At 38.4% G+C, this 21,812-nt stretch overlaps 1 protein-coding gene across 15 annotated transcripts in view; it reads right to left on the bottom strand.

Moving 5' to 3' along the window:
- MCTP1 (multiple C2 and transmembrane domain containing 1) overlaps nucleotides 1-21,812 on the bottom strand; it is a 444,146-nt gene that overhangs the window by 209,466 nt on the left and 212,868 nt on the right. For 12 of the 15 annotated variants that reach the window (XM_039545048.1, XM_039545043.1, XM_039545037.1 and 9 more), the window contains 4 exons: nucleotides 20,138-20,298; nucleotides 13,557-13,636; nucleotides 12,412-12,520; nucleotides 4,237-4,275 (listed from right to left, as the gene is read on the bottom strand). In XM_039545048.1, the coding sequence (XP_039400982.1) occupies nucleotides 4,237-4,275; nucleotides 12,412-12,520; nucleotides 13,557-13,636; nucleotides 20,138-20,298 (389 nt within the window). The remainder of the gene's footprint in view (nucleotides 1-4,236; nucleotides 4,276-12,411; nucleotides 12,521-13,556; nucleotides 13,637-20,137; nucleotides 20,299-21,812) is intronic. The other 3 variants (XM_039545040.1, XM_039545035.1, XM_039545036.1) reach the window with 2 other exon arrangements.

Here is a 21,812-nt window from a genome sequence, read left to right on the forward strand (position 1 = left end):
ATCAAACAAATGGAAGGAACATATTCATAAAATATTACAGGCAACCCAACTGATTGCTGAATGCGGGTAAAATTATGTATCAACTCCATCTGTTTTTTAATAACAGACTTGGATCTTAAAGGTATACATTACATCTCGCAGTGGGAGTAGTGTCTGTAAAGTTAGCAACTACTAGTGTGAATAAACACTAATAATCTAAAATTTTTCAACAGAAACACATTTTTGTTTTGCAGATTTTTATCCCCTTCTTGTTTCTTATTATGGTCAGATGATGTTTGGTTTTGGGTGGATAACACATTTGCTCTTGCTGACAAATAAATCAATACTGAAGTTCATTTACTATTTCACTGGCCACAAGCTTACTATTTATCCTTTTGATTTCAACACTAAACACAACCCAATCTCACATTAGGTGAGTGCCAAAAGTAATAAGATTTCATCTGGAAAAAAATCCTATTATTGGCAGTATGAGTGAGAAAGAAAGAAACCTCATTAACGGAAGTCAAGACAAGGAAAATACTGAGTGAGTACTTAAGTGATAGGAATGCCGTCATCTTGTACAAAAGGATAAATACTACATTAAAAAAAAAACAATGCTACACGTTTCTCTCTGTGATTACTACTTCCTTCAGGCTCAATAATACAGAGGAGATATGTTTAACCCTTTCCAGATAGCATTTTAGGGGTTTAGAGAGGGTCCCATATGAGGAAAGATTAAAGAGGCTAGGACTCTTCAGTTTGGAAAAGAGAAGACTAAGGGGGGACATGATAGAGGTATATAAAATCATGAGTGATGTTGAGAAAGTGGATAAGGAAAAGTTATTTACTTATTCCCATAATACAAGAACTAGGGGTCACCAAATGAAATTAATAGGCAGCAGGTTTAAAACAAATAAAAGGAAGTTCTTCTTCACGCAGCGCACAGTCAACTTGTGGAACTCCTTACCTGAGGAGGTTGTGAAGGCTAGGACTATAACAATGTTTAAAAGGGGACTGGATAAATTCATGGTGGCTAAGTCCATAAATGGCTATTAGCCAGGATGGGTAAGAATGGTGTTCCTAGCCTCTGTTCGTCAGAGGATGGAGATGGATGGCAGGAGAGAGATCACTTGATCATTGCCTGTTAGGTTCACTCCCTCAGGGGCACCTGGCATTGGCCACTGTCGGTAGACAGATACTGGGCTAGATGGACCTTTGGTCTGACCCAGTACGGCCTTTCTTATGTTCTTATGTTATGTTCTTATGTTCATTGCACTGTATAGGAGTATAAAAAGTTATAAAGGCAAAACATTGTCTCATTTGCCTCTCTTACTCATTGATAGTTGGCCAACATTTTACAAAGGGGCTCAGACATCATCTTCCCTTTGAATGGAGAAGGACTGGAAATGAATCTATTTTTCCAATACATTTTCATAACCAACCAATTCAAGTTGATGTTCTTTGTTCATGAAAGCTCTAATTATATTAATAGTTGTATCACAGTATTGTGTGCTGGAAACAACTTGGAAAGCTAGTACTGTGGGTTTCACCGCATAGACATAGTGCTGACTCTCATAAGTACCAATTACAACAATTAATTACTGAAAACTATTTTTAGAATGTTTTAGGGAGTTTATAAAAGCAATTCATACCCCACAATCTGTAAAGCCAGATTCCCTTACTATAGGTGCAACTGTAAAGACCTTGGAGGGTTAAAAATGTACTTTATTTTAGATACCCCAAAAAGTTATCTATATTAGCTTTTCTAATAAATCATATCATGATTTTAGGGTCTGATATCTCTAGCTCCTACGTCCACACATAAATACTGTGTCCTACTGAAGAGTGGGTGGAGCAGATTTCCCTCCTACACAATAATATAAAGTACTTTTTTCCAGACATTCCTTAAACCTCAGTGATACTTCATTTAATATTGATCCATCCTGCATCTCAGATTATTGCAATTTTGGAAAGAAATTCTATGTTTGTGAAGACAAGAAAACATCTTTATTACAGATTGCTTTCTTTAATTTAAAAAGGCAGCTGTTTGAAGTTTCTCAGAGGTTTGCAATTGTAAAAATAGTACCGGTGAAGATGGACTAATGGGCAGAGTGCAACTGAAATGGCCTAAGATGCATAATAAATGCAGTTTATTACAGGGCTATGCAATTTATAACCTGACTATCACCATCATATATATGGTAGAAACATGTATGTATATTAACTCCAGTGAATCTGGCTTCAGTGAATTATAGATACATGAATACAATATTTAAATTAATACATTCTGTATGTACCAAACCTTTTTATATGCCTATCAGTGAGAGCCGCAACTGTTAAATGAATTGCTGTTAAATAGCTAACATGAAAGTGAATATAAAATAAATCATATAGGTAGGACATTTTGGAGAATTCTTAACTATGATATCATCAAGCATTTTGAATTATCAAGGCTGCTAACTGCCCATCATCAGATGCAGATAAAACATGAGAAATTGCTTTTCAAACTAGGGAAGTCCCACTTAAATGAAGGTATACAACATCAGAAGTTAAAGCTTCATTTGCAGGATATGTAAACCAATGTGATTCACCAGCCCCACAACATTTCATTAGCACTTCAGAAGAACTCCAATCTGAGTTCCCTGTGTATTATGGAAATGGTTGGAAAATGCTTAAATCATACTTCCATAGCATCTTCCATCTAAGACGCTCAACTTTTGTACAAATGTCAATGAATTATTGTTCATCACACTACTGTGAAATAATTACCTACCATCATCATTTTACAGATTTGGAAAAGAAAAGAGAGGATAAGTGGCCTGCTTAATCTTACCTAGGAAGTTTATGTGAGTGCCAGGAACGGAATCCAGGAACTTGCAACCCTAGTTCTGTACTTTAAATGATTCAATGATAAATATATTGATTTAAGCATTTTCCATTGAGTATGTAATATAGAATTGCTTTCTGCAATGACAGTGCAGTTAAGTTTGTTATATACTAGAAAAGTAAACCATGATTTAAAAAAAAATAAGACTTGGCCTTGGATGGCTAATATGTTTTAAGGAATTTACAGGATAAACAGCTACACCTCTACCCTGATATAACACGACCCGATATAACATGAATTCTGATATAACACGGTAAAGCAGTGCTCCAGGGGGGCGGGGCTTCACACTCCAGTGAATCAAAGCAAGTTTGATATAATGCGGTTTCACCTTTAACGCGGTAAGATTTTTTGGCTCCCAAGGACAGCGTTATATCGAAGTAGAGGTGTATTCTCAAAATCAGACTTGGCAGTCAATTTCAAATCTTGGAGATGTTTTCCTACTTTTTTTTTTTTTTTTTTTAAGATACATAAATAAAAATGAATACAACTCAAGAACAGTACCTATACTATACACAGTATATACTTCATCAGAAAGCACACTGTACTTCTGTGGTATCAGTTCCTAAAAAAGGCAACACAAACTTTTAAAGTATGCACTAACTTTACAGAAATATGCACAGAAAATATGTAAAACTTAACTTTGTTTGGTATTGGTGATCTCAGTCAAAGTCTTAGTAGCCAGATATGTACATTGCATACACAACCATAACTGCTTACACTATGGTGGAGAGTGTTAGCAGAAAGGCCAACATCTGAACTGGGTTGGAGATAGGCCTATTCAGTTACCACTTGTTACTCCCTGACCTGGTCCCTCAAAATAATGGTTGAGTCACATTGTTGGAGTGGGGGTACAGTAGGAAAACTTGACTATTCTTGTTTCTCCTGTGTCTGTCCTGTGGTTAGAGGATTTAATTCCTTAGAACTATCAAGCTAGAAACATTTGCAAGCATAATTTCAGTCAATTAAAATCAAATTCAGAAAAATAGTTAAAGTGATATTGGGACACAAAGACCCCCACATATCTTTCAGCTTAGCACATGAACTTTTATTTTTAGGCCCTGTTGTGTACAAGAAAAAATACCATACATGATAGGTTTCCAATGTTAGGGAAAACATTGCCATGTTTGCCAGTTACATAAATAACTGGAAGTGTTTGGATGAATTTGAGACAAGTTAAAAGGTTGTAAAAACACATTTGAGTAGTTTCATTATTACTGAAAAGGCTCACTAAGTTGTCCCCAAAATTATATAAAAATATAACTGCATAGAGAATAAATCCTGTGCCATTGCTTGCAATGCTAAGAGAGATATTTAGTATGAAGTCTCATTCTTCTAAAAATAATGCTAAAAGACCACATGCTAAGAATTACCTTACTTGATCTTTTCCAACTCTTCCTCATTAGCATGGTCTGAAAATGAAATAAAGCATTTTAATTACCTTTTACTCTGACAGATATAGAAAAAAGGAGGCTAACTGTCTTCCAAAGGGACATCCACATTTAACCACAGCTTCTGTTGTGACAACAGATATTTTCCAGTGACAATTACACAAGACTGAAATCAAAGCAACTAGAACCATCTCTCATACTCAAGCAAACCCTTCAGATGGATTTGGTTCTCCTAATATTTTTGGAGAAATTAGGATAATGAATGCGAAGAATGTCTAAAATAAAAAAACAGTAGGGATGTGGATAAAGCAATGAAAAAAAATCAATTATTTTAAAAGCAATTGCAATTTTTGACTGATCACTTGAGTAATAAGCTTTGAATTTTAGGAACACGTGCTCCAATACTTTAGAGTAGTCTAGTTCCTTTTTCATAGCAGATACAGCCACAGGTGGATACCTTCTGCATAATGGCATCCTTGGGTGGTGTGCAGCCACTATAGAATCTTTAATACGACCCTCCTATTAGTTAGTGGTGCTGGGGATAGGGTCAGGGAAAAGGTGTGTGACTGGGGCTCCCATGTGTCTGGACAATCCCTGGCCACCAGTGCAGCCTTTAGTTTGATCTTCCTTGCTCCAGAGTCCAGGCTAGTGCCTGCTAATCCTAGGATCAGGTGAACACAAAGGCTGCTTAAAGAAGTTGTTCTCTGCCCATCTCCAGACTTGCACCAAGCACTCCTTGGCTGCTCAAGAGACTTTGGCCAATTAAAATTTTTCTGGATTTTATTTTCAGCTGGTAAGAAATTAAAACATTCTCAAAATTTAGTTGCTGTGCTATGAAGCACTGATCATGTTCTGCCTTTTCTATAATTAAATTTTATCCACAGTGCTGAGAAGCAATAGGTTTCCTAAGGTTTCAAGTGTCTAGCTAGGATATCATATACTAAAACTGCTAAAGAATTGAAGATCTCTAATAACCTTTTATTATTGGCACACTACACTTTCTGGCATTAATCTTACAAAATTATGATATTTGTTCTGACTCGTTTTTAAACAAATGGGCCCACATGATATTCCCTGAATAATTTGTCAAAATTTAGCAATCCCAGAAATCATTCGCTATCGTTTCTGAGGGCGGAACTAGCATGGACACAAATTCTTAATCACTGAAAAGGATAGATTCTACTGGTCAGGATGCAGGGGGACAATTTAGCTGAGTTCCAACAGCCACATCAAGCATTTTATTTGAGCAATTAAGTTGTGTACCTTATATTCACAAAAAGGTTAATGTTATTTTAGCAATGTAAGTTTTCATTTAGTGTGAACAAAGAAAATGGCATTAACTTCACTGAAACTCTCGTTGTCCCTTGCAAAATAAGCAAATTGTGCACTATGCTTAATTTTAGTCACTTTCTTTTTCAGGTGGCCAGAAAAGAGATTTAAAATATGAGATTTCACTGCCAGGAAATAAAAATACTGCATGGAGGAAAAAAAGTGGAGGGGAAGAAAGATGCATGTTATTGATACTCTTAAAATAAATGATGAGACTTTTCCATACCAAAAATAAAACCTTGTTTAACTGGAAAATTGGAAGAAAACTGGTTAACCCATGTGTATTTATTTAAGCTGCTAAGGAAGGTTAAACCTAAAGGGCCAAATTCTGTCCTCAATAAATAATACTCAAATCTTAGCAAGTACTTTTCATCCACAGATGTCAAAGGGCAATGTTGGGTAAGTATTATTATCTTTATTTTTACAAACAGGAAAACTGAGGCATAGAGAAGTTAAGTAACTTGACTAAGGTCACACTCTGAGTCAATTGCAGAGCCAAGACTAGAACTCAGATTTCCTGACTCCTATTCAGTGTTCCACACTGCCACACACTCAATACAGTGTGTTTTGGATCATATCCTAAGTGAGGAGAGAATTGGGCCCCAAGTCTAAATCAGATAGAAATCTAATACTATTTAGTCTCTGAGAAATGTACTTTATATTCTAGCTACAGAAACGCATGATTGTACGTTGGAGCTTATCAATATTAAAACATAGGCTTTTGCAGTACAAGTTTAAAGTTGTAGTAATAACAATCTGATCAACTTTCCTTAGAAGTCAATAAAATAAATGCATAAAACAAAACAGATTGATAGATGAGCTGCAGGAAATGGTATCATTTGAAAACATTCCATGACCTGAATCCATTCCACTCTTTCATTTTCTTTTTCTGTGATATTATTAACCTTTAGGCAGATACATAAATATTACAGAGGTAAAACATAATAGAATTCAAGGGAACAAACAAATCAGCTGCATTTTAACAATGGGTATATTTTTTCTAAAATCAAACTAAGATTATGCATCGTTTGGGATAAACCACTTCAGAAACAAATCAGTACCACAGATTTTATTTGCATTCATCAGTAACATCCTTTTAACATTCGTATATTTGAGAATTTTTAGCTTTTATTTTATTTTTAATCTTCTAACATTAGCCAAGCAGTTTATAGTTCTAGAAGACATAAAGGAACATGCAGCTCAAACAAACTTACAGTTACTTTGTAAGTTCTCCAGTGATGAAATCTGGGCATTGAACTTTGCTAGAAAAAGAGCTAGAAAAAATCTCATGCTTGCATAATAGCACAAATGACCATGATACAGACACAAGTTTACAAGAGGCACACCAATATGCTTTTCAGATCAGTATCCATGCAGTTGTAAATTATATATATGCCATGCTTTACATTACACTTTACAAAACAAATATTTATCATAAACAAATGCAGTGAGTTAAAAAACCAAACAAGCTTTATTCTTACATGACTCAGATAATTTTAAAGCTAATTTCAGGCCTCATTTTTTCCAATTAGATTTTTTAAAATCTAAAATCATTCATACAGTACTGCTTAATTTTTGTAATTAGAAATAGCATTTTTCTAGTGCTTATCATATTTTATTTTTCTCAACTCTTCTTTTGCTTTAATTGATTATCCAAACTGCCAGTCTACACAATGACAAATGATTCAAACTGCATTATTCATGTAAGCAAAGGACAGTGTTAGCACCACACAGTAAATACACAAGATTTTCTGATTTAGAATTGTTGGAACTAGTGCTACTGCAACTAATATATATTTAGGATCCATTTCTGGAAAGCAACACAAGAAAAATAGCTTTTATAGTTAAAATGGCCCTAAAACTATAGAACTACCATTTTTATTCATGATATTTTAATAATACATTGTGAATGTACTTATACCAATATTGTACTGAATTTCTTTTAAGCCAAGGTCTCTTTTTTCTCCTAGAAGAAATATTGGAAATGTAGAATATTTAGCATAATTTTACACAGTTTATACCATCTCACACTTCCCAGTACCTAATATGCTTTCGCAGATTTTCTGTATTTTCGAAAGTGACAATTTTTTATGTGAGGAAACTGGATACATCAGCTGCAGATCTGAAGGAAGATCCTCTCATCAACCAGTATTTTTGACATTCCATCCCATTAGAACTTCTCTCAGGCAGATAAACCAGAGAAAGTGCTCCATAGCACTGGAGAGGAGAGCGAGTGCGTGCAAGACTGGGTGTCGCTCACCTCTCTTTTGGGTATTTCTAAGCTACAAAGGCTGGGCACCCTAAAATCAAACACCTACTATTCTTGAATCAATACTGTTTGATGTTTTCAGTGTTCCACATTTGTATCACACATCTGTTTGCACAGATAAGAATATACAACATGCTTACAAATATTTTTACCACCTCCAGGACTAACTCTAAACCGACTGTGTTTCCCTACAACATAGAACCAAAACACCTCAACATTTCACAAATGGAATAAAAGGATGTGGCTCCATCCACTACTCAGTCACATTACTCTTGATAGACCATCAAAAGTTAACACTTGAAGCCTTACCTTCTTTCAACACACTATGGTTAAATATTTAGCCGCCACGATACTCCAAATCCTTCTGGTTTGGGGAGCAAAAGATCATATCAGGCTTTGTAATCTGCATCACAAATGCATCAAACAACATTATAGTTCAAAGGTTCATAATTACTGGCAATGTTTGTTCGGGAGAGGCTGAAGAGAGGAACAGAATCCATGCAGGAGACAAGAGTACCAAGACTAATCTCCACTGCCAAATGATGATGTAAAAGTTGCAGAGCTCCTAGTGCACTATCCTTCAAGTCAGTAGCATAGGGGTACCCTACCCATGGAACCTAAGGATGTTTCTGAACATGTTTCTAAAACACAATATTTCTAACTCCAGTATTTAGAACTATTAAACCATGTTTGGAGATGCTCCAAAGATTTCAGTCCTATTCCAAAGTACAGTTTAATAAGTATACTGTACCAATACAGATGGCAGAGTATAAAGGAAAATTATTTATTCAAACACTACAGACCATCTGCTCTCATTACTTACTCTGGGACCATATATGTTATTTGAATAATTATTTTACAAGGACCACATCTTGCCTATGAAGATGCATAGGAGTAACTAAGGGAAAGGTTTTACTTTATATCTCTAATATAATTAATTGTCTCGTGAATCTCATCTAAATTTAATTCCCTGAAAACTACCCTCATTATTACAAGACCTTTTAAAAGAACACCTTAGGATGATGATTTAATTAGAAAGAAATAAATTTTTTAAATCTCTATGTATAAATAAAATAAATAAGTAAATAACAGGGAAGCTGAACACAAGATACATTGCATCTTGAATCTTTAAATAATTGATGCATTCCTATGAACCAACTCAGCGTTAAGTTGGTAAGTCCTCTTTCCCTCACGGTGACACAAACTCTTTTAATGTAACTTTGCTAGAACTTTACTCCAATATACATAGCTTGGCATGCTATTTTTTAAAAAGAAATTCCATCCTCATATTATAGAATAGTGAATGATGAAATAGAATAATGAAGGTCGCAGACCTCTTCAAAATGGGAGGTATCGAACGATCAGTTTGAATGGAAGAATAATATTGTCCCTTTTGCTAAAATAATATATAGAAAGTAAATGGAGTTGAAGATCTAATATAACAGCATGTCTTCCTGCTGCTACCATCATAATCCACTGAATCTGGAAGAGGCTGCTAGCCAGCCAACCTATGCACTCCTGTCCCTTCTCACATTCAATTTCTATCCCATAAGGTAAAGATCCTGTTGAGGGGCAGGAATGAAGAAGCCATGCTGTTATGAGATGATATTCAGAATATTTAGATTTCACTGTGTAATGGATAGTTATTCTTCCTGAATAGTGACTAGCACAATATATATCTGTGTTTGAGTATGTGTGTAAAAATAAAAAAAATCTGTAGAATGTTACTTTCTACATCAGAAGTTTTCCTTCTTCTGACTGTTAAACTTTGAGCAACAGGGTTGTTGCCAAATAGCTCAGTAATACCTGCTTTAATGACAAATTTTAATCTCAGATATGTTTTACAATTTATCAGAAATACTTGTCATGATGCAAATGTGTAGGATATTGTGCTGAGCAAAATGGATGAAGCAATTGTTTAAAAGAGACAATGCATTTTCATTTTTTGAATATGCACACAATAGGTGTGTCTTTTTTTCAGACAACTCTTACATAATATCATGAGGGTGCTTAATGGTGAGAGAATTGTTTTCAGAATTCTAACTCTACAGCATTCCAAGTACCAGGCATACACATTCATGTATTGGTGGTTTAACTATAGCTGGAGGAAAAATGAAAAACAGTGTTTTAGTCCTCCACAGCCTTCCTCATCTTGTAAGCAGATAGTCTTGTTGGAGTGTCATACAACTACTATGTACTACTTACTACAGTCCTGTATTAAACAGGGTAAAATACAGCCTGCGGAAGACCATGGAGACAACCTTTTTTTTCTGTTCTCCTACCTACTTAATCACTTAGCTTGGTTTACTTGACCTTTGATGGTTGCTTCAGGTAGTAAGACTTTTTATGTTTGATTGTTGGCTGTGGTGGGCGGATTTTACACTCCCTATTGAACACCCAGAAGATTAAAAGGATTGTTTCAATTTTGGTGTTTAGGAATGAGTACTAAATATTTCTTGAAATCTATTTCACATAAAATATATTTATAATTCAGAACAAAGACAAATATGTCAACCCAAATTCCATGAACCACTGGATATGTTCTTATGTGGCGAATGGAAAAGGCAGTGGGGAGGATTTACCATCATACAGTGGGCCTCAAAACTCATCTCACTATATAACTTGTGAAGGGGCTGATGCCGCTTTCCAGAAAGGATTCTCTCCACTTCCTTTGTGAAATTCTAGGGGGTAGACTAAGGTTTCCCATTAATTTGAATAGAGGAGTCCTTCATGAGATTACAACAATTTTCTGCCCCTGTGGGAGTAAAAATGTGTGTTATAGGAAAGAGAATCCATGTTATTTTACAGGCACTGTTCAAACTGTAGTTAATTTCTACATTTCTAATTTAGTTAAATTTCTAATGTAAATTGGCCAGCAGCGCTTGTAACTCAAAAGTCAACAGGAGAAAAGATCCCAACTAAATGCTAAATTTACATTATATTGGCATTTGGAAAAACCAAAGGATAACATTTTCAAAATCACCTACGTGTCTTAGACTCGAAACTCAATAGGACATACACTTTCAGAAATTTTACACAAAAGATCAAATTTAATGACAGAGGTAATAATAAAGGGGTCCACAAAAAATATAAAATTGGCAAATCCTGTAGGAAAGCTCAAGTTTTCCGCATCTAATGGCCAAAATGTCCATAATCAGGGGCGGCTCTAGGCACCAGCGGGCCCGCCGCGCAGGCGCGGCCCTGGGGGGGGGGGGCGGCTTTTGGCTCCTCCGAGCTCGGCCCGCATGCCTGCGGGCAGGTGGAGCCGACGGCGACGGACCTGCGCGCGCATGCATGCCTGCGGCGGGTCCCCCTTCCTCGGCCGCTCTGAGCTCCGCGCTCCCCGCAGGCAGTCGCGGCGCGGCGTCCGGGCTGGCCGCCGCCGGCGGGCCGCATGCATGCGCAAAGCCCGCCTCTCCCCACCCTCCCCGGGGATCCGGATGCCGGAGAGGGACCCCCTCGGACGGGGAAGGGGCGGCGGGCGGGCGGCTGCTTCTTCGCCCAAGCGCCCTGCAGAGCCCCTGTCCATAATGTCAACATTTTCCAGTGTTTTAAAGTGCCCATTTTGTTCTTACTGCTGTATCCTCTCGGATTCTATGAAATGTCATCCTTTGAATGAAAAGTGATAGCTTTGCAGTCAGCATAAATAAATAAAAGCAAATATGCTCAGGAATAAAAACTGACACATTATACACATTAATTTTTCATTACTTAACTCTCATATTTTTAAAAGCTATAGTTACATCCATGTTCTGTACTGGAAACTAAATAAAATTATTTCTCCTTATATATTTTAACTGAAAATGAGAGAGAACTAGTTTATGAAGTTGTGAATCAGGTTTAATATGTTGCAAATTTCACAGATTCTTTCTTGAAGCAAATAGCTACCTGGTAAAAGCTTGACAATGAAAATCCATCCTGACCAAAAAAATGCTTATTTAAGTTATTTAATGTATTTATTTTTGTGCTGCTCCCAATCTCTGAATCCTTGTTCTTGACCATCATTTTTGTGCCATGCCCTTGTCTTTTACATGGCATGATGGATAAGTAAATTACACTAAGTGTAGAAAAGAAAGGGTTATTTTATTTATGGCACTTTACTAAGACATCAAAAAATATCCAGTGTTTTCACAATTAAATGCCAAGAAGCAGAAATTCTAATTATTACAAGTTTCCCTCTTCATTCCAACACTGGAATATGTCTGAAATGTTGACACTGCAGCACTAGGTCCAAAATTCTTTAACAAGAAAATGGTTCATCAGTGCACTTCCATATTAATTACTAATATTCACCTGGAATTTTGTTTGAGACTGTTGTACATTTATGTTCCACCCGGATCCCTCACTGTTTTCACAAGAGGATCTGATATGAAGGATGACACTTTTGCTCAAACGCATGATAAACACTGATCAATAGTGTCTACTTATAACAAATTTGTTTCAAGATTGCAGTCTCTTCTTCTTATGCTACTAATCATATGACCATGGAAGGATCACATTATCTATGTTCTGTAAGCGAAAACAGATTAACACTTACTTGTTGAAACTTTTAAACTTACCACTTCCCTCTGTCCTTCTTTGGGAGCCAGTAGAACTGATAATAATATAGATCCCAGATCATGGTCAGGGTAGTGAGGATCCTTCAAAGACAAGGTAATATCTGTTGGCCTAGAAGACCAAAAGACAAACATTTATTCTGAATTTCGAGCACCAGTTTAATGATGATTCTGAAGCATCAGGCTCAACAGAATCCACATTTTATATGAAACAACTTAGAAAATAATTTTTTAAAAATCAATTACTTTAATGAGTTTTAGTTTATTTCTGTTCTTAAGGACAGACATCTAAATACATTTTTGTAAGAGCCAGCATGTCTCAAACCTAGATCTGCTGAGCTGCCAGGCAGTGAACATCTCCATACTGCCACCCTGCAGCAGCTATAACCAGCTCATGCACCACTATCCATGACTTGCTATGGACACAGATCATGGGAAGTCCTGCCTCAAGAGGTCTGCAAGGCAGCAGCCTCACAGCTACTGATTAGCTCCCTGCTGTATATAAATCCAAGAGCTGTTCCAGGAAGTGTCCTGGCAACAGCACACATCTCCTGTAGCTGCCACAATCATTCCATTCATGCTCTTGAAGTCCTGGCTTCAACCTCAGCTTCATTTGGACCTTTCCTCCTGACCCAGCCGTTGAAACCTGACTCAGACTCTGATCCTTGGTATCAACCCCAGACTGGAACTTGATTATGAATTCCTCTGCTACTCTCAGCCTCAGGTTTGACCTTGCTCAAACCCTTGGTGCCAACTGCCCTTTTTGGGATCCTGACAATTTCACACTTTCCAAGCAGCTTGTATATACTGAAGCAATTCAATCAGAAGAAAACTAAATTTAAGAACAAGATGCGGTACAGCTCAGAACAACAAAAACCATGGGAACAGAAATAAAATGGCTGTCTCCTAAGCCATCTGTAGATACTGCAGCAAGTGTTATGTATGATGACTTAACACAGTATTATTAACATTAATGTTACAGCAATGCTCCAAGGCTACGTGTCCTTTCACTGTTAGCTGAATTGGCAGAGGCTAGTTATTTTTAAGCATCTTGAAAATTCTATTTGCAATGCCACATGGATGAGATTAGTTGACACCTCAAGGACTGTGCATATATGACTCCATGGACTTTCACACCTACATCATACCTGTTTAATTCTAGTGACGTGAGATCCATAAAAGCTGAGCCAATAAAGTCATCCTGAAATCCAAAATCATAATCGAAGACCTAAGACATACAAGAGAAGAAAGTATTTCCAGTATTAGAAAACTTTTTTTGAAACTTCCTTAATTAATAAATGTTTCTTAAGTGTCCATTTCTCAGAGTGGATTTTCATCCTGTTAAAGCAGGATTACCATAGGGTTCATGCCTATCTGAGGTAAGTAAATTAAAATTTGAAGCTGCTCATTTAAAGTTCAATGTGCCTACTTCTGGAAATGACCAAGGAACTATCAGATCTGGACTGCATAAAATTAATAATATCAGCCTTCTATGACAGAACAAGCCATTTTATAACAAATCCATTGAGACTGAAGAGGAAAAACAGATGCAAGAGATAAAAAAAACAACAACACAGATTCAGCATCCAGGTTATGAATTATACCTAAATTGTTGCATTGAGTAATTCTATAAAGCACAGGCTGGAGGGCTGAGATATAGTTGTCAGAAGCAAATGGACTGTGGTGGAAGTATTAGTACTGATAATACACCGCTAGCAGTATAATTTTGCAAGGTGCTTTATAGAATTTTCTTTAAAAAGGAATTATAATCTAAATGAAGCAATTAGGAAATTTACATATGGGGATTTTTATCACTGGAAAAATTAATAAATCAGTATGCGGTGGCTGTTAGCTGACTTGTCTACCACGAGAGGATGACAGATCTCATGAAGCATCTAAACCAGGGTGGCCAAACTGTGGCTCATGAGCCATATGCAGCTCTTTTACAGTTAAAGTGCAGCTCGCAGACCTCCCCTCTCCATTCTCCACCTACCAGACGGGGGGCGAGGGTGGGGGAGGTTGACGTTATCTGATTTAAGTATGACCATGCAAACCATTGTTGCTATCACTGTTATATAAAAGCAACAAATCTTATACAAAGTGTGACACATGGCCAGAAATGGTTAAGCAGCTTACAGGCTAAATGACCCAAAGCCAACCATTAGAGACGTGTTTAGAAGAGTATGTAACCAGTAATTAGGACCATTCCATGGTAGATAGGCTAGAACTTTGAAATGCAAAGCTATATTGTTAGAAATTGGAGGCGATACTAATTGTATGTGTACCCATATCTTGTCAAATGTTAGCCATGTAAACACACTGTTCCTGTCTGTCACGATAGCTGTTGATTTAAAGATCAAAAGGGAATATTAACATCTAGATGAATCTTGGGTGAAATAATGTCACTGTCTATAGGTCTCTTTAAAGTTTAGACTGCCTAATGGATGAATTGCCTTGTGTTAATTTGGGTAGCTAATTACCAGTGACACTTAGGAAATAGCTCTACATCAAAGTATCCATGATTGCCTATTGTTTGCCTAAGGCAGGCCTGCACAACATACGGCTCGGGGGCCACATGCAGCCTGCAGACCCTCACTGTGCGGCCCGTGGGGGGATTCTGAATCCCCCGCACATGGCGCTCTGCGGGCACCCCAGAGCCCTTTGAATCCCAGCCGCGGCAGGGAATCAAAGGGCTCTGCGCTGCCCACAGCGGCAGCAGGTAATCAAAGGGCTCTGGGTTGCCCGCAGCGGCGGGGAGCCCAGAGCCCTTTAAATCCCAGCTGCGGCGGGGAATCAAAGGGCTTTGCGCTGCCTGCAGCAGAGGGCAGTCCAGCGCCTTTTGAATCCTGGCCCGCGGCCGCTGATTGCCCCCTCCACGGACCCCTGCCCTAACTGCCCCCCAGGAATCCCACCCCCTATCTAACACTGCTGGTCCTTGTCCCCTGATACCCCTCTCCCAGGACCCCACCCCCATCTAAATGCCGCTGCTCCTTGTCCCCCGATTGCTCCCTCCTGAGACCCCTGCCCCTAACTGCCCCTTGGGACCCCAGCCCCTATCTAAGCCTCCCTTCTCCTTGTCCCCAACTGCCCCCTCCTGAGATCCCCCCAACTTCCCCTCAGGACCTCACCCCCACCTGTCCCCTGATGAACCCCTGAGACTCCCATGCCTATCCAACTGCTGCCTGTCCCGACTGCCCCCCCGAACCTCCGCCCCATCCAACCCCCACTGCTCCCTGTCCCTTGACTTCCCCCCGGAACCCCCTACCCCTTCTCCAACCCCCAGCCCCCTTACCGTGCCACTCAGACCAGCATGTCTGGCTCCATGCACCTCCAAACACATTGCTGCCATGCTCCCCCATGGAGCCCACAGCCCACCCCCCCTCCCCCAGCACCTGCCTTCCAGATTTGAACACCTCAAAATTCAGGAGTGCTCAAGCTCAGTTTGGGCAGCTGTTACTTCATTTTTCCCAAATCAAATATACTGATCCACTGTAACTTGCTGTAGAAAAAGTAGGATAAAATTGAGCAAGAAATGCTTATTAGGACTGGAATTGCTATTTTCAACAGCCATTGCCTTTTTGTTTGTTTAAAAGGAAGACAGTGATATTGCATTGGCAAATTCCCCATAGAAAGAAAGAGTGGAACAAAAGAATAATAAAGGCACCTCAACTTTTCCTCATTTATGGAGGACAGGCTTATAATATGCATCCAGATATCCTCCAATCACACAAGCTGAAAATTGTTCCACTTTACTTCAGCTCTGTAACCATATGGGAACCAATCCTGTCTGTGTTTTGTGCACATCCAAAATTCCTGCTGAATGACCCACCCTGGGAGCGAGTTACCAGTGACCCAGGGCTGGGGTGGCAGGAGGTGTGTGGGGGACATTGGTGGGGGGAGCCCAGGGCTGGGGCAGCAGTGGGGTGGGGAGAGGGCACTGGTGGGGAGGAAAGGGGGAAGCCCAGCGCTGGGGCGGCTGTGGGTGGGGGGAGAGCCCAGGACTGGGGCAGCAGGGGGGTAACAGGGAGGAGCCCAGGGCTGGGACAGGGGGCAGACAAATTTTTTTTGCTTGGGGCAGCAAAAAACCTAGAGCCGGCCCAGCCGCCGGAGCACCGGGCCCTTTAATTTGCCCCTGAAGGCTCCCAGCCACCTCTTCAACTGGGAGCCCCTGGTTGATTTAAAATAAAGTATCACCTCCCCACCCCCAACCTTCCTTTTTGGCCCACAACTGTTTTGGTGGGGCGGCGCTAGGGAAGGAGGGTTTGTTTCCGCAGGGCTGGGTGGCCCTGGGGTGGGGTGTTTCTGCGGGGCAGGGAGGTTTCGGCCCTCACCTGTTTTCTTTGGAGGAATGTGGCCCTCGCCGCTTTACGAGTTGTGCAGGCCTGGCCTAAGGACTCCTGACTGTATAAAGATGCCTTGGGTCCCAATTCTTTTTATCTCAGATCTACTTAATGCTTCAGGCAGTGGAAGTTTAAGCCCAAGATTGAGATCTCCAATCCCAAATTGGAACACCCGGAATATAAACATTGGACTATAACCTATGAACCAATTCTGAAAGAACTCTTTGAACCTACAAAGCTCACCATCTCTGCTATGAATCTGGATCTCAAAACCATTACAAGTTACACTGAATCTCAAGAATTGTACTTATGTCTGTATGTATATTGATCTTTTAACCAATACACTCTCTCTTTTCTTTTTTAATAAATTTTAGTTTAGTTAATAAGAATTGCCTGTAAGCGTGTATTTGGGTAAGATCTGGAATATTCATTAACCTGGGAGGTAATGTGTCCGATCCTTTGGGATTGGTAGAACTTTTTTATATGATGAATAAGATTTTCAGTAATCCTCCTCATATTTGACTTGGGTGTCTGGGTGGAGGCCCAAGGCCGCATTGTTTTAAGGGAACTGTGTTGTTGGCTTCTGGGTAACCAGTGAGGTATTATAGAAGCTGTTTTGTGCTGACTTGGTAAATCTAAGTATTGGAATATCCACCAGCTTTCGAGATTGCCTGCCCCTTTATTTGCAGTTCACCCTAATTGAGTGATCTCAGCTGGCTCCCCTGGGACTCCAGTCACAGGTGAAGATCAGGACTTCTGCCTCGCAATGAGGTGGTGGGGTAGGGGCTTCTGCCCAGTGGGGAGGGGGGCCTCGGGGCTTCAGCCTTGTGGGGTGCACCTGCTGGGACTCAGAGCTTCAGCAGAGCAAGGCTGAAGCCCTGAGGCCTGTCAGGCACCTCCTGCGGGGATGAAACCCTGAGCCCGGCAACTGCGCCCCTTCTCTCAAACTTCTGAAGATTGTTGTATGTGGCTCAGAGGATGAGTAAGTTTGGCCACTCCTGATCTAGACAAACCTCTTACAGAAACCTGGAGAGGAGTCTGTGGCCATTGTACATATTAGTGCCAATGGTGTGGGGATAATTATCCTCTCTCATGTTAAAAGCCGGGGAAAGGACCTTGTTGAGGATATGAATAAGAAAAGAAAAGAAACGAAACAAAGAAAACACAACTGTTACAAGTTACACAAACAAAAATCTAGAAAAGTAAGGGTCCAGTGATGCCACTTTTACTCATGTTAACTCCAATAGAACCGCTACTGAAGATGGCATAAATCAGGCTTTGAAATATCACAACACTAACATTATATCAGATAATATAGAACAGTGTAAAGGACATGCAACAAACTGCATGATCTCTGTCTGATTCACTAACAAATCATTACCTGGATAGTGAGAGAGAAAGTTATTCTTAATCAGATGCATTCCAATTAAATCTCACAGGTAAGTAAATATGAAAAAGCTAACAACCATACCTATGTGAACACCAAGAGCCTCAGTGTTCCCCTTTCCCACAATATATACTCTATAAAAACAAAGACAATGGGTTTATTTACTCTGCTAATGAAGATACAGGCAAAGGATGAGTTTAAAAAAATTGGAGAAAAATGCATTTCTTGGATGCTTATCTACATTCAATTCCAACTGACTTTTACACACATCTTAAAATACAGATCTTGAAGATGAAGATGAGTTCTTAACTCACATATCAAGATGAAAACTTGTTTTAAAATCAACTTTTGCAGCTGTGTATCATTTTCTGTGAGATATAGTATTTGAAATTCAGCTGTTTTGTTCAGAGTACAAACACATCATTGTATGAAGCAGTACAGCCTCCCCTGAATGCTCAAAATGCTTTTTACTGTTCCTTTGAGCCTCTGTAGTAATTTGATACCTTAGGGGGGGGACTGCAGTTATTCTTGACACACAACTGGCCAAAACAAGCAGTAGTTTATATAAATGTTTCCCACTTATATTGTTTCCCTCTCTTTCACCCTGTAAACCTGATCGCTCATTCAAGTCTCTAAATAAGAGTGGTAATGGAGCATCAATGAATTACAATTAATTTCAACAGTGCTTGATACTGATGCACTTCTTTATCAGAGTAAAACACAGCACATTACTGAAGGAATCTGCCAGTGCAGAGCCAAATTCAAAGAAGGTTTGAGTGGTCCTTGTCTCTCAAGTGTTCAGTTACTTTCACTCTTATCAATTTCCAACTCTTTCAGTGGGGAACAAAACACAAGCTAAGGTACACTGTCCTCAATTCAGAATGATGAGATTAAACATCACGTTGTTTCAAATCAATTATAGAAGTCTAAATATTGTTATTTTTTAATTAAATCTCTGTGAGATCTTAAGTATTACTGATCTAGGTTTGTGCTGGTGCAGGTACAATACTGCAGGTTTTATAAATGATTTTCCTCCTGCCCAGAGGTGATGGAGTTTTTATCCAGCATCTTACATAAACTTAAGGACCCTATTGCCAGGAAGACATTGTAAGCTCTTTTGGACAGGGACTTTTTGCTCTGTGTTTGTACTGCACCTAGCACAACAGAGTCCTGGTCCATCCCTGGGGCTCTTTGACACGATCTCAATACAAATACAAAAATGGTACCTCAGATCCCAGTTTCCCTTCAACTTTGGATTAAGTCCTTTTTTTTTTTTAAATAACCGCTCTCTTTTTAATGATTGACTGGTTCAAGGTATACTGCAATCCTGCAAGGCGCTGAGCACACTCACACCCAAGGAAAACAATATAAAGCAATGCAAAGCATATGTAAAAAAAAGACACCTTGTTTATTTATGAATATCAAAAACAATGGAAGCTGAGAACTCAGCACCTGGCAGGATCAGGCTCAAAATATCCTTCAGCAAAGAACAGTTTTTTAATATGCCAGAAATGTTTTTCATGTAAAAATTATCCTACGTATAGTGGTATTCCCATAAATATAAATTAAAAACATTATCTATAAAAAACATTTAATTTTTTCCCCTTTTCTTTACTAATAACAATAGACTATTAAAACTGAAGAGTTTTGTAAGCCCAATTTACATTTTTTATTTCTTAATTTTGCACTTCACTCAACTTGAATAAGAAAGACAGACGTCTTCTTTTTAATCAGTTTCACTTTCTGCACTAGCACACTATTGTTTAAAATGACATGAAAAAGATGTATTTAAATTTAAAAATTTGATTTACTTGATTTGATAAAAATATAATGAAAGTCATTACCACTGTTTTGCTAAAAAAATACTTGAGTGCATAAAAATTAGCTGACCGTGTCTCTTTATGAAATGTAGAATTACATGATAATTTTTTCAGGGATAAAGAACAGTATCTTGAATTGTTTAGTAAAACTTCTACAGAAGTAAAATAAATGAATGGCTCACCTTTATATACAATGGTTCCCTAGGGTGATCAATAAGAATGCAAGTTTTTTCCTCCCACACAGGATTGAGGTTCTTGTGTATAGTTTTACTTCTAAACACTTCTTTTCCTCCAATTTTAAACTTGACATATGGATCACTGGTCCCTGTTAGAGAGAGAGACACTGATGCAATTTAATTACATAACTTCTGTGTACATTAGAAATTTAAATCACCCTAAAAAGAATCAAATATAATTTCACTGACAATATGAACTTTGGAGAGAAGAAAATAGAGTTGATAGAGGAAAAACTAACTTTGTTTTGTTACTTTAGGATTTTATTTTATACAATCGGTAGAACAATGGGAAAATATGAAGGGTGAAATTCTGGTCCTATTGAAGTCACTAGCAGAACTCCAATTGATTTTATTGTGTCCAGGATTTTACCTTTAATTTGGGAAGCTTTTCTTCCACTACCATGAATAAGTAAATTCCCCCACCCCACTCTCAACACCACACCCCCACATCCACATCCACACAGGTTTAGTTTCTAAACTCACTCCCTTCCTGCAGTCATCCCCACTGCCCATCTAAGAGAGGCTCCAACCCTTGTTAATTGTAATTAAATCATTCTGGCACCAGCTCTCGTGCGGTTTCTTCCAAAGTTGTACTCTCTACACTGTCAAGGAAGGACTTCAATGCCTACACTAAGAAAGCATTAGGAATGGCAATTTTCAAAGGCTTTTATATCATAAATACAGTTTAGCGTATGACCTACATTTCTGTTTAGTTGCAATTGTGCTGTTCTAAGTTCCTGGTTTGATGGTGCCCTGACAGAATCAAACTGGTAAAGTGCAAAAAGACTACAGCTCTTTCCCTGTACTTTTTAAATATAAAATTTAATTTTACAATTTTGTAAAAATCTTGGAAACATTAAAATTGGGTAAACACTCCCAAGACGCCAATCAATTTTAACCTACTTTTGTAAAATTACATTTAAATTTCATAAAGGGTGCTGAATTGACTGCAATTTTGCTGATTCTCCATCAGTTAACTGTCTGCAACAAAACATTTCATCTAAGACCATTTTAAAATAAATGCAATACCTTCAATGACACCACAATTAGAAGATGCGAGAAGAAACCGCTAACACAGAATGTAGAACTTTTCCAAATTTTCTTATTTATATTTTTGTATAAATAAGAACTGCAAAAAGTTTATAATCATATCCACAAAAATTTAATAAATGAATTTTGTGAAACTACTTTATACCGCTAAACAAAAATAAGACTTTTTACACTGCTGTTTGCAGTATTTTATCTAGCCACTAGATGGCACTGTTATTTACCTAAAAACTATACACTCTATTCAAAACCATAGCGGTGGGTCTATTTCAAGCAGGTTTAAGTCTAGTTCATTTATTATAATAGGATCTTAGTTTCATTGGCAACACAATGTATGGTTCAATGATAAGAAATAGTGAGTCAACCAATTCCTTCACTCTTCTACTGATGATGAAGCTCTTCAGGGTAAAGATCATGTCTTTTTGCATTTGTTCTGTAAAGCATCTAGAAAATTTTGGGTGTATGTAACAAAATAAACGATAGTAATAATAGTTAAAACAGTTTGGCCTCATGCCCAAACATAACGTTTCCCCCATCCCTTCACTGTTAAGTGTACCAGCTGTCTGCTTAGCTG

Source organism: Mauremys reevesii, linkage group 6, assembly GCF_016161935.1.
Source record: "Mauremys reevesii isolate NIE-2019 linkage group 6, ASM1616193v1, whole genome shotgun sequence".
In the NCBI taxonomy this organism is placed as follows: domain Eukaryota; kingdom Metazoa; phylum Chordata; order Testudines; family Geoemydidae; genus Mauremys; species Mauremys reevesii.